Here is a 14,170-nt window from a genome sequence, read left to right as displayed (position 1 = left end):
CTCCTCCAGTGTCCCAAAAGATCCTCAAAGACCTGGACCTTTTTTTTTTTTAACCTGGGAGTGTAGTAACTTTGTGCCTTGGTTTCAGAGAACACACAGATGTGACTGACTAGATAGATAATAACTAGGAATTTTACCAATGTTCCCTGTCCCTGTATTTTTTTTTAGGGGCTTACTGTCCATCCTCTCTTCTGTAGATGACAGATTAGAGTGATTAGTTAACCTGTAACAAATAAATATCTTTAGCAGTTAACATGATATCTTCAATGTAATGAAACAGCATTTAAAGAAATCAGAGTAAAGTCTTTAACAACTATACCATGAGAATATGGTGGAACTGTGTCTGGGTGATCAGGAATGTCCATTGTCCCTCACAGGAAAAGGTGAAGGTGGCCCTGAGATGGGCTCAGGGGACACTAAAGAACACATTAAGCAGGTCCAACCCAGAATGATATGTGTTCATGTCTCTACTCAGGATTTCTAGTGCAAATTTCACGTATGGCGGCACTTGCTTTCAATACTTTTACCGAGATTTGGAATTTTTCACAAAGAATTAATCCCTAGAGTTTCAATTAGTAAGGGAAAATCACTTTGAAATGACTCAGGGATGGGAAAAAAAAATAAAGGTGTACTCTGATCAACCAGAGCTAGCTCTTTGCTTGTTTGTCTTAATCAGTGGGGTATGGTGACTTCTACATGGGCCTTTGGTCTTCCTGAAGGATTTTAATGCTTAGAACTTTAGGTGACTTCTGTCCTCATCCATAGTTCTTAGAGACAATCTGAGTCCCCTGAGAGTCCACTTGTTTGGAGAGGGGGTAGTAGGAGCCAAAAGGCATTATTGTTCTGGCTTCAACTTTTATTTTTAATATTGACTCAAACTGTAGCTGATTGCTTATCTCTCGCCTGTAGTCCCTGCTCCCAGGTTACTTTTAGGGAGCTTCTGATTGGCCATTCAGGTCTGGTTCTCTAGCTCTTTTATGTTCGCTTATCCTGTGGCTCATATTCTCTTCCCTCTAACCCTCTCAGATTTGTCTAAATTGACCTTTTCAGGTTGGGTGATGCCATATGAAGGTGCTACCAGAGTTTTGAAAAAGCCTCTCTGTGAATAACAGGGAGGGGGAAGTAGAGCAGGGAGCACAGAGGAAATGGACAGGTGGCTTCCTTTTATGCTGCACGCATGGGGGGTTGTCTAGCCCTGCTGTCACCTCTCCATGCTCACTCTCACTCCCCATTGCTCACCCCAGCTATCTTCTGAGCCTGAGCAAGACAGAAGGCATGAGGCAACACCTGACCTGGACTCAAGGTTACGGAGGGGGAAATGGTGCACCAGCAGTGGTTGGTCTCCTTCATTCATGGTCTGTGCTCCTTGCACACCCTTCCCAGTCTCTATGTTCTCCACTTCCATTTCTGTAAACCTAGATGCTCACCCTGTTTGTAGTAGAGAATGAGTCTGCTTAGACAGAATGTGACCTGTGGCTTCACATGTGATTTTTCTCCTGTCCTTTTCTAACTGTAGCTTCTCCTGCAGTGTTCTTCTATGTGTTTTTGTAGCTAATTGGACATTAGCTGCCAAAGCATCCAGGGTGGCAAAGTAGCTGCCTTTCACTTACCATATTCTGCACATATTTAAGGGTGTATGCTTTCTTACATCTTGCTGTGCTGCTTTGTGTTTAAGGGACATCTCCATAGTCACATAATAGTCTGTGCTAACCTGGTAGAGGTATCCAGGCAAAACTTCCCAGTATAGAAGTTGCTGGCCATATTCTATTATCTTGGAAACTTTATTCATCTATAGTTCAATTTTTCATTTCTCCTTTTGTGCTCAGTGTTCATAACTACATGAATACTGACAATAGGTGAATGACAATATGTCATTCTGAATTTTGCCTGTTCCTGCAGAGTGCAATGGATCATACTATGGGCCCTATTATTGTAGAGGTTGAAGGGGTTAATGTGAATTAGATACAATGTTCAATGAAGATTTAATGCACATGACTGTAATTTACAGTCTAGTTTCTGAGTAAAATATATTATACTAAAGCAAAGTATTTTATGAAATCATTGTATTAATTCCTTACAAGGAATTAGGTCCCTAAGCCTATATTTAATGGCAGTAGTACTATTTTAGCCTGCCTTATCTTTCTTTAGTAGTTATACTAATGATTTTCATATCTTCCTTGTGTAGTTCAAAATGTCATATTGTTAAACAGGATGCATTATCATAGATAAAAATGAATGTCACTAAATTGACAGGATACCATTTTCTATTTTTTATCTCACCAGCAAATTAGGGCAGCTGGACTATTTGATGGTCTTCAATTTCACAGAAAAATCTAATGACATTTATTCTCTGGATGTGTGGTCAAATTTATTTCTGTCTTCTTTTTAAATGAATACCCAGCAGTCAAATGGACTGTTCGCTTACAAATAGTTTGAGTTACAGAATCAACATCTTAAAATACTTGATCACATTGAAGTTTGTTTTCTGAAAATTAAGTGAATATACACAGTATATTTTATTTTCTCTCTACCCATTCTACAGAGAAATGATGAAGAAGCAGTTGTGGATAGAGGTGGGACTCGATCGATACTCAAGACACACTTTGAGAAGGAGGATTTAGAAGGTAAGATGTTTTCCCTCTTGGGATAGTGAATAGTATGTTTCTTTAAGTATTTAAAGAGAAGTGTGAGGCTTATCATGTTAAGGGGAACTACCAGAGCTGCCATCAGAATAATGGAGGGAGGAAGGAAGAGACATAATTATTTTGATTCTGTGTAGAATTTTACTAAACTGGCTTAAAAACCATGAGAATGTTCATTTATTGTTGTTTAAACAACTTAGGTAAAGGCTTTTAGCTCTTATTCCATTGGAGGTAGTAGTCCCAAGGTCCACTCCATCTCAAGTGGGTCTCTGGTGCTCTGTTTCGGCCACAGCTGTTGCTGCTGTAGGTCCAGCTGGTGCAGAAATCCCTGGCCTATGAAGGACGTGCTCTACATGCCTACTTCTCTTTTGCTGGTAGTGAGGTTCTCTCATTCTGCTGCTGTATCTACTCAGTTTAATGGCAAGACTAGCCAGTCCCCTTGTGGATAGGCTAACATGCCCTATTCATATATTTCGACCCATCCACATGGCAATATCAGAAAATGACTAGGGAAGCCATGTCGAACAATAAATCCTTAACACTATACCCTGTTTTTATCCTATAAAGGTAGGCAGGATTAATTGATTATGCCATAGATTTCTATTTTCCAAGTCAAATAACCCCCAAAACTAGGTGTTTCCCTTGAGCTTATATCTAGTAAGCTGGTTTATAGTGTTTTTTAAACAAAGGTCAGAAAAGAAAAACCCACTACCAAGGGAGTTCTCTCAAAAGCAAGTAATGATACTATTCCAAGGGCTAGTTCTTTTCAGTACTGATATGCCAGTGATAGCCCAACAGGTTAATAACAGGATAGCAATTGAACTCTCCATTCTTCTCTCTCTCTCTCTCTCTCTCTCTTTTTATTTAGGTATTGTGAGTATTATTGCAATTGAAGTAGTAATAGTAGTATGTAAAAAAAAAAGCAAGGGTTACATGAAGAGGGCCATACCTGACCTTTACCAGCTTCACAGAGGAAAGTTACTCTTGCCCACATCACTAATAACACAAAACCAATTCCCTAGATGTCAAATATATTCTCCCCCACTCCCATACCTGTTTCTACCTATCTCAATACAAATCTAACTGCTTGAGAGCTTTGTAACATAGGCTTAAATTCATGAATTTCTAGTCTAAAATCTGATGTGATAGCTCACAGGCCACACAAAACCATATTAGGGGAGATAAAACAATAACAACAGCAACACACACACACAAGACAGTTCCAGAAATATGCATGAGGCACCTTGGCCTCAAGCCTCATGGCTTTAAGTGTTCCCAAGTTCTCAGTCCTTCCAATATTGGCTTCCTCTGCAATTGTCCAACAAAGTTCTTAGTGATGCCAATATAGTAGTATTATTATGGTACTTGCCATGCAAGACAAAGAAGAGAAGACTTTATTTTAATAACTTATAAAGTTAAAAGTACTTCAACTCATAGCTGTATTAGAAGTTTTTAAATACCTGAGTCAAATACTTTGGAATCAAAGTTAAATTATTTTTAGATACTCTGATTTTTCTTTACAGAGTTTTAAAAATTGTCACTTAATGAAAGTTTACAGAAATATATTGAATTTTTACTCATTCGTTCATTTATTATTCCACATTTTACTCTCTCCTTCTCTCTTCCTTTTCCCCAGGCCACTTTGTAATGTCCCTCTTGTTCCAGATTGTTAGTTGTCATACATATAATGTCTAATTACACATTCCTTTCAGAAAATCCCTCCATTCATCTTTTCCAGGGCAGTGTTCATAATCTAGCCACTCTTTTCCTATTCTCCTTTTGCCCCCACTTTTTTATATGACCCTGTATTTTTTACCTCCATCTAGTTGGTTAACTTCTCTGCATTTCAATTTATTTTAGCTTTTTTAAAAAATATTTTTTTTAATTTTAGTTACTTTATTGAAGTATAATTAACAACCACTGTACATATTTAAAGTATGCAATTTGATAAGTTTTGACATATTTATAGAATAGCTTATTTCTATTTTAAAAAATAACCAAAATAAACATATATATTCAAAATCGGGAAAGGTATATGCCAAGGATGCATCCTATCTCCATACCTTTTTAAAAAAATTTTATTTTATTAATTTTAATGAACATTTACAGAGATTTTGGATTTTTATTCCTTCATTGTTGCACTTTTTTCTCTACCCCCTGACCCCCAGCTCACTCCTCTCCTTGAAAAGCAAAAGATAAACTTCTTTGTTGGTATACAATTCTCCCGTCCCCGACCTTGCCCCTCCCTGCCCCAAATGCACTCCACTATGTGAAGTAAGGATAATAATGAAATATATTGTCAAAGGTTTTTATAGGAATTAAAGGAGAAATTTTTAGAATAGTGCCTGGCATAAAAGTTATGTGCTTATATACAAGAAAAATACTTATAAACATATAAAACTTATAAAAGTAAGTGTTTATTATTGCTATTCTACCAAACTTTAATGTATGTTGTTGTTGGTGGTGATTGCTGTTGAGTCGAGCACAACTCATTGCGACCGTCTGAACAAAAGGTCTGAAGCCTTTCTATAGCTATTGACATTTATCAAAGTTCATAGAGTTTCCTTAATCATGTTGTTTAAGAGGTGTATGCCACTCCTGCTTCCAAACCTGTCTTAAACTGGGAACTCCACCAAACACTATCCATGACTTTAATGTATACACATTAGTAATTTATTTTTATTTTTCATGCAGAAATTATTTTAATCTAATATTCAACTTTAGATTGACAAGTGAAACTTAGGTGGTTTTATGTAAAGTAAAAAAATCTGCATTTAATGATTTCTGTGACTGAGAAGTAAGGGTATTTTTCTTTTAAGAATTACAAAAATTGTGATAAAAAATTAAAAATCATTCACTGTAATGATTACTAAGTACCATTGAGTTGGTTCTGACTCATAGTTTTCTTAGATACAATGGAATAAAAAATTGTTTGATCCTGTAACATATGTGTGACCAGTTAAATTCTAATTCTATCCATTGTTTGGGACCTTATTTTGAGCTTTAATAATTACATAAAAGAAGAGTTCATTTTTGTACACACTTTCAACAAATATGCCTACTCTCTCACTTCCATTTGCTTTATGCATAGGACATTCATGTAGATTTATATTTATTGTATGGGCCCAATAACTTCTCATATTACCCACATTCATCACACAACTGTAGAGAAGCAAAACAATAAAATAAACTGGTAGTAGATAATAGAAACTTTTTTTCTCTTCTCATTAGTAGCTGTTTATCGATCAATAGTTTGGTATAAAGTTATTTCAGATCTTCTTATTTTTGCCCAGATGGAATCACAAGCATTACAAATTTATTTCCTTAAAAATAAAAACAAAGGAGGTGGGGTAGGAGGGAAGAATCTAGCAGTAGTGACATTTAAGAATAAATTAACAAAAAAATTAGTATTACCATTTATTGGTGACAAACACTAACTTTTACTTGCATTCCATGGGGAGAAAAAAAAATTTTCCAGTGTAAACAAGAAATCAAAGTGGTACTTAACTTGCAAGACTCCCGTGTGTATCTGGCCCAAAGGCAGCCCTTCCTGCACATCTGTGCACAATCACAACAGCAAAGCAACACAGTTTTCACAGGTCATTCTTCTCAGCCCTACATGGAGATGTAGTTAACAGGATAAAGCACTCAAGAAAAAACAACCTGCAGTTGTCTGTGGACTACATGGCATTGTATCCTGTAGTGTAGTGAAGCTATGGGTCCTGAAAAGCCATGTATATATATGCACACAATTGGCTTCATAATCTTTAAAACAAAGATCAAAGAAAAGTTAAAATGCCATGATATATCCCTTTTGCAGCATCAAATTTACTTTCTTACGTATATCATTCCACTAAACACTAAAAAGCTTAGTACCACAAAAGGTTAGTATTGAATTATACTGAATACTAGGGCAAAATCCATGCATCAAATTTACTTTCTTACGTATATCATTCCACTAAACACTAAAAAGCTTAGTACCACAAAAGGTTAGTATTGAATTATACTGAATACTAGGGCAAAATCCATTCTAGGTTCAAAGATGGTCATAATTGGATGTTTACTTAACAGTTGATAACTTAGAAATAAATAATAGCAATAAAATGCTTAATGTTCCTTTATGTAACATGTATGTACTAAAATAGTAAGATTTATAAGGTTTTTCTCTTTCCGTTAGGCATGGTTAGGTAATACAGAGGTACAGGTGGTTGTATACCAAAACTAAATCAGATGCCACATAAGTCTATTCTGATTCATGGCAACCCCATGTGCTACAAAGTAGAACTGAACTCTGCATCATTTTTCTTATGGAAGCAGATTCCCATGTCTTTCTTCTGACATTTTTTCAATTGATAGGTGAACTCACAGACTGTTTGCACCACACGAATACTTTCAATGCTTATTACAAAGAACATTTTACTGGCAAAACACCACTGGCTGATCCATTTACCCCTTTTTGCTCATATCTACAGTGGGTATTTTAATCACTAACGTTAATAATTTTGGATAAGTCATTGATGAGTGATACATTAACATTAGACTTCAAAGTCAACATTTCATATTAGAATTATGAATTAAAATGTACCTTCTTAATGACATTGATTTGCTAAATATGTCCTATATCCCAGCTCATACTGGGTAATTAAGCATTTGAACGATTGAGGATGCTAGGGAGGTGTCTGCTGTGGTGCACAAAAAGAAGAAATAGATCTATTAGCCAATCCCAGATTGATTATGCTGCCTTAGAAAACAGTGCAGGTGTGCTGAAATGTGAGTCATTGTTCAGAAATAGTGCCGTGATTGCATATACAGATTGAATGAATGGGAGAGAACCAGTTAGAGAATACTTTTGAGGGTGGTGGTGATGGTTATTCCTTTTATCTTAAAGTATCAGACCCAAATGTCACTCAAAAAGAGCTTCTTTAGGAAGGTAGATAAAGCACAAGAATAAATATTAATTTCTCCCCTATTTGCCACTGGAGTTGCTATTGTAGATAAACACATTTGGTACATATAACTAATCTTTCAATTAAGATTTTAAACTTGAAAATGAATGTTTCTCAGAGTTTTTGTGTGCATACTTAGTTAATGGATTTACTGGTATAATTATCATACTGAATACAGTGTGTAAAAAATGCCAGGTGGTTAAAAATACCTACAAAGTCTCAGGTGCAATATATACGTAATGGAGAATGTTCACCTGCTTAATAATGCTATATAAAGGAGCTCATCAGAATGGTGGCATAATGTGATAACTGAAAAGTTGACAGCTTGAATCCATGAGCTGGGATGGATTTTCCTCCAAGGGAAAAGGTGGGCAGTCTTCTCTCATAAAGATGTAAAACCTCGGAAACCTGATGGAGGGTTGTTATGATTTGGAACTGAACTGACTGCCCAATGACAACACCCTTGTGCAGTATATAATTTTATTAACATAAAGTATACGGTAGCATTAGGCTTGAGCATATCAGAAGTGATGAGGATGGAGTAGGATAGGGCTGATTCATATATGTTGTTGTTAGGGTCACTATGAGTCAAAGTTGATTCAAAGGCACTTAACAACAACAAATACATTCAGATAAGTAACATGCCAAATTTCACTCAATATTATTGAAATAATATTTCACTATTTCACTTATATCTTGTGCCAGTTGTTTTTCTTTTCCTATTGCCTAAAATGATAAACTCTGTTCACCCCCTGATTTTTCTATATTATGTGATCAGTAATTTCTTTGACTCCATCTCAATGGTATCTCTTTTCAGCCAAATATTTCAATTCATATTCTAGTTATTTTCTCTCCTGTGTATACTGTTATGTGTATGTCACAAAATCCAATGTTGTTATTATTTTTAATGTGTTTCTAAAACATAGTTCTTTTGATGGCAAAAGTTAATAAGGGGTAGTGCATCCGTATAGTTAGATATCAAGATTCTGATTGACTGACACAAACATTGATGAAACTGAGTTTTATTTTTGTTCTCTTACATCAGTATGACATTGGTATGGTCTAAAGTAAAAGATTACAAATTCATTGTTTTTCATTGCTGTGTAATGTTCCATTGTGTGGAAGTAGCACAATTTCTCTAGCCATTCTTTTGTTGATGGGTGGTTGGTCTGTTTCTATCTCTTTGGTATTTTGAATAATGCCGCAATGGGCATGAGCATACGTAGACCTGTTTGTGTCAAAGCTCTAATTTCTTTGGGGTATATTCCCAGTAGTGGGTTAGCTAAGCCAAATGGTATTTTTATTTTCAACTTTTGGAAGAAATTCCAGATTGTTTTCCATAGTGGCTGTACCATTTTACATTCCCATTAGCAATGCATGGGAGTTCTCATTGTTTTGATTTGAATTTCTACACAACATCAGTGAGTCTGGACAATACCATGCTGAGTGAAGCCTCTCAGTCACAAAAGGACAAATACTGCATATGACCACTATTATAACAATAGGATCAATATATGGAGGGGGGCATGAAGAGCAGGAAAAGAATGAATGCTTCTATGAAATAGGTGAAGGGAAGGACAATGTGAAAGGAATGGACAATTGGACATTGTATGAATGACAATTAACAGTCTGGAACAGGACAAGCATTACAAAGTGAATTGGGAAGGGAGAAAAATGTGTATAAGAGAATGAAAACCAATCTCTGTGAACTTTCACTAAAATCATACACAAAAAAGTAAAAGATTATTCTATATTGTCCTTAAACTTCTTTCTTCTATTTGTCTATTCTTCTCCAACACCACAGCTCAAAGGCATCAATTCTCTTTCTATCATCCTTAGTTATGATACAGCTCTCTGATGCATAGCAAGAGATTTCAAAGACCATGGCCTGTAACAGGTGCACCTTAGTCTCCAGACTGACATCATTGCCATTCAGGACTTTGGAGAGGTCTCTGACAGCACACTTTCCCAGTATAACAATGTTGTATTTGGTACCATCCCTTAAAGTAGATAGACACTAAAGAAATTTTTTGCAGTGAACATAATTTATATAATTCAATAATGTACCACTAATTTTATTTAATGCAATTAGGTACATAATTAATGCTCATCAAATGTTTGATTACTTTTCAAACATTTATAGTGCAAATGGAGGAATATGTAATTATGTTACAGATGTAATTAGCTCCTATGTTAAGGTATATCAATCTAGTTACATTTTAATCTGTTATACATGAATTCATAAATTTGAAATTAATAGAAGAGTTAAACTAATCACTAAATCTTGGTGCATACATGAAATTAAAATTTTTTTACCCCCACATTTTACTTTTATTATTGTTTTTGATTGCCTTCGAGTCAAGCACAACTCATAACGACCCCTTGAACAAAAAGCCCTGAAGCCCCTCTATAACTATCAACATTATCAAAGTTCATAGGGTTTCCAGAGGCATGTTATTTAGGAAGTGGATGCCACTCCTGATTCCAAACATGCCACTGAATGTTATTGTTTTTATATGCCATTGAGTCATTTGCAGTGTACAGTAAACCTATGTACCGCAGCTCTGAAACCTTCCCTGTCCTGAGCCAGTCTCACTAACTCCAACACACCAACCTCCATTGCTCCATTTACTGTATCATTGAATCTTCTCCTGGGTCTCCGTCTCCTGTGCTGTCTGTCCACCCTTCAAAGCATGATGTCCCTCTCCAACGACCAATCTCTCCTGGCCATGTGCCCAAAGTGAGTGAGTCAGAGCTTCAAAATCCTAGCCTCTTTTCTTCTTCTGTTATCCTTAGTCATTGTCCAACTCTCTGAAGTATAACAAGTAATTGAGAAGACAAATGGCCTGATTAGGCTCACTTTTGTATCTAGGCTGACGTTGCTTTTCAGTACTCTGGAGAGGTCCATGACAGCAGATTTTCCCAATACAAGTCATCTTTTGATTTCCTGACTGCTGTTGTTAAGAGTGCTGATTGTGGATCTGAGCAAGCTGTAATTGTTAACAACCTCAATTACTTCTCCATCTAATATGGTGCTGCCAGTTGGCCCAGTGGTGAGATTTTTGTCTTCCTGATGTTGAGCTTCAATTCTTATTGAAGACTGCAGTCTTTGATCTTTTGCAGCAAGTGCTTCAGGTCCTCTTCAGTTTCAACAAGCAAGGTTGTGTTATCTGCATATCAGATAACAGGTTGTTAATGAATCATCCTCCAGTCCTGATGCCACACTCCACCTCATAAAGCCTTGCTTCCCAAATTATCTGTTCTGCATACAGATTGAAAAGGTACAGGGACAGGATGCATCCCTGATGCACTCCTTTCATAATTTTGAACCATGCATTGTTTCCTTGCTCTGTTTTGAGGACTGCTTCTTGGTCCAAATATAGGTTTCGTGTAAGCACAATCAAGTGCTCTGAGATTCTCTTTTTCCTCAAGGTTAGCCACAATTTATTGTGATCCACACAGCCAAATGCCTTTGCACAGTCAATGAAACACAGATAGACATTTTTTCTGGAACTCTACTTTCTGCCAAGGTCCGTCTGACATTGGCAGTAGTGTCCTTAGTGCCCTGACCTCTTCTAAATCCAGCCTGTATTTCTGGTAGTTCTCTGTCAAGGTACTTTCTGGATAATCTTCAGGAGAATTTTCTAGTGAGTGATATTAGTGATAATTTCCACACTCTGTTGGGTCACTTTTTTTGGGAATGGAAATAAACATGGATCTCTTCCATTAGTTGGCCAACTAGTTGTCCTCCATATTTCTTGGCACAACTTGGTGAGCATATGCAGACCAGCGTCTATTTGCTAAAATACATCAATTGATATTCCATCAATTCCTGGGGCTTTATTTTTTGCCAAGTTCTTCAGAGCAGCTTGCAGTTCCTCCTTCATCACCATTGCTTCATGCTCATATGTTGTTTCTTGAAATTCTTCTGTGTCAGCCAATTCTTTTTGATACAATGGCTCTGTATATTCGTTCCATCTGCTTTTAATGCTTCTGGAATCATTAAAAATCCTGCCTGTATCATCCTTAAGCATTGCAACTCGTGGCTTGAATCTATTTTTTATTTCTTTCAGCTTAAGAAATGCTGATCAAGTTTGGCCCTTTTGATTTTCTGACTCCAGCTCCTTGCACATTTCATTATAATATTTTGCCTTGTATTCCCAAGCAGCCCTTTGAAATCTTTTATTCAGCTCCTTAACTTCTTGATTTCTTCCCTTTGCTTTGGCTTCTAGGTGCGCTAATGCAGTATTCAGAGTCTCTTCTGACATTTATTTCGGTCTTTTCTTCTTCTTCCTTCTTAGTAATGGCTTTTTGCATTCTTCATGAACAATATTCTTGATACCTTCCCACAGCATATCTGGTCTTCATTCAGTAATGATCCAGGCCTCAAACCTATTCCTGAATTGGTTTTTAAATTTGTGAGAAGTAGATTCAAGTTCACATTTGGATTTCTGTGGATATGATTTAATCTTCTTTAGTTTTAATTTAAAATTGCACATGAGCAGTTGATGGTCTGTTCTACAATCAGTACCTGGCCTAGTTTTCACTACTGATATTGAAGTCCTCCAATGGTTCCTTCCACAGATGTAATAAATCTGATCCCTGTGCATCCCAACAGGTGAAGTCCATGTATATAGCCTGTGTTTATGTTTCTTATAAAAGGTATTTGCTATGAATAAATTATTGCTTGTACAGAATTCTATCATTCTATCACTAGCCTCATTTCTGTCACCAAGTCCATACTTTCCGACTACTGATCTCTCTTCCTGATTCCCAACGTTTGCATTCCAGTCACCCATTATTATTAAATGTTAAAATAGTTTTAATAAAGGATTTAATAAAGTGTGCTTTAATTTTTTTATTCTACTTAAATGAAAACTGATGTATTAGCTTATTTTCTTTTGGAAAATTTTACTTTATACCCATAGGGTCACCATGTGTCCCAATCAGCTTGATGGCACTGAACAACAGCGTTGTATGATAGCTTTTAAGCCCAATGAGATAATGTAAGTAGGGATGCTGAGTCGATGCTATATCATAATGACTAAGTGTGTTATAGAGTAGAACTGTTCTATAGCATTTTCTTAGCTATCATCTCTACAGAAGCAAATCTTTGTTCTTCTCAAGCACTACTCGAGAAGATTGAACCCTTAGCCTTTCAGTTAGTAGTTAAGTGCAAATCTATAATTTTGCAAAAATTTGAAAAAACCTATAATTAGCAAATTTCTGTTAAACTGGAAGTTTCATAAGTGAGAGATTCCACTCTCCCAGTAGATATTAACTTTAATATAATTGCATATTGGATAAACTACAGACTGCTAAAACAACAAGAAAATCTGTCTTGGAGCAAGTGCCTCTGGAGGGCAGGATGGTGAAACTTCGTCTGACATATTTGGGGCATGTTGTCAGGAAAGGCCAGTCTCACATGAGGAAAGGTGGAGGGTCAGTGAACGAGAGTAACACCCTCAAGGAGAAGGATTGGCAGAATGTGCATAACGATGGGCTTGAGCAAGGAGGAGATCATGACAAGATGCAGGTTATGCAAGGTTTTGATCTGTTGTTTATAGGATCACTATGAGTCACAGTGGGCTCAACAGCACCTAATAATATACCCTATTATTTTAAGTTATCTTCTCTGCTGAACCATAAAAATGTTCCAAATGTCTTTCTCTGTGGAAAAAGGACTACTCCCTTGCTATTATAGATTGATTGTTGTGTTATGTGCTGTCAAGTTGCTTGCAACTCGTAGCGACTCTATGTGCAACAGCCCTAAGCCCTGCTTTATCCTGTACCAAACTTATTGTCTCTGATACACCTATCTCCATTACCCCAGTCACCAAGGGTCTTCCTCTCTTGCACTGTCCCTTCACCCTCCCAAGCATGATGTCCCTCTCCAAGGACTTGTACCATCTTGCAACATCCCCTAAGTATGTTAGACAAAGCTTCAAAATCCTTGCCTCCAAGGAGCAGTCTGGTTTCACCCTCTCTAGGATTGTTATCCTAGAAGTCCATGCTATATTCTGTACTCCTCTCCAGCACCACAGCTCAAAGGCATCAATTCTTGTTCTACTATATCTAGTCATTGTACAGCTTTCTGATGCACAGCAAATAATTACAAAGACCTAGATCAGGGGCAGCTGTCTCCAGAGTGACATCATTCCTCTTAAGTCTTTTGTATAATTTAGGTAGTTCATACAGACTCAATATCAATTGATAAGACAGTTCTAGTGATATTATACCATTGTTAATAGCTGTCATTGCTGCTGTTATGTGCCGTTGGGTCACCTGCAACTCATAGTGACCCTATGTACAACAACCCTAAACCCTACTCTATCCTGTGCCAATCTTTTTGTCTTTGTCGCACCTACCCCCATTATCCCAGTCATTGAATCAATCATCTCACTGAGGCTCTTATTCTCTTACTCTGTCCCTCCATCCTACCAAGGACTGGTACCTCCTTGCAACATGTCCGAAGTATGTCAGAAAGCTTCAGAATCCTTTCCTGCAAGGAGCAGCCTGGCTTCACCCTTTCTAGGATGAACCTGTTTGTTTTCTTAGCTGTCCATGGTATATTCAGTACTC

General features: G+C 36.8%; 1 protein-coding gene across 1 annotated transcript in view; it reads left to right on the top strand.

Annotated features, from left to right (window-relative positions):
- SLC4A10 (solute carrier family 4, sodium bicarbonate transporter, member 10) overlaps positions 1–14,170 on the top strand; it is a 315,078-nt gene that overhangs the window by 43,325 nt on the left and 257,583 nt on the right. Inside the window, exon 2 of the mRNA XM_006879486.1 lies at positions 2,543–2,624. Coding sequence (XP_006879548.1) covers positions 2,543–2,624 — 82 coding nt within the window. The remainder of the gene's footprint in view (positions 1–2,542; positions 2,625–14,170) is intronic.

The sequence above is a fragment of the Elephantulus edwardii genome, unplaced genomic scaffold, assembly GCF_000299155.1.
Source record: "Elephantulus edwardii isolate Elephantulus edwardi_28Jun2011 unplaced genomic scaffold, EleEdw1.0 scaffold00003, whole genome shotgun sequence".
Lineage (NCBI taxonomy): Eukaryota > Metazoa > Chordata > Mammalia > Macroscelidea > Macroscelididae > Elephantulus > Elephantulus edwardii.
The sequence above is the reverse complement of the archived record's forward strand: the minus strand, read 5'-3'. Positions and strand labels throughout refer to the sequence as shown.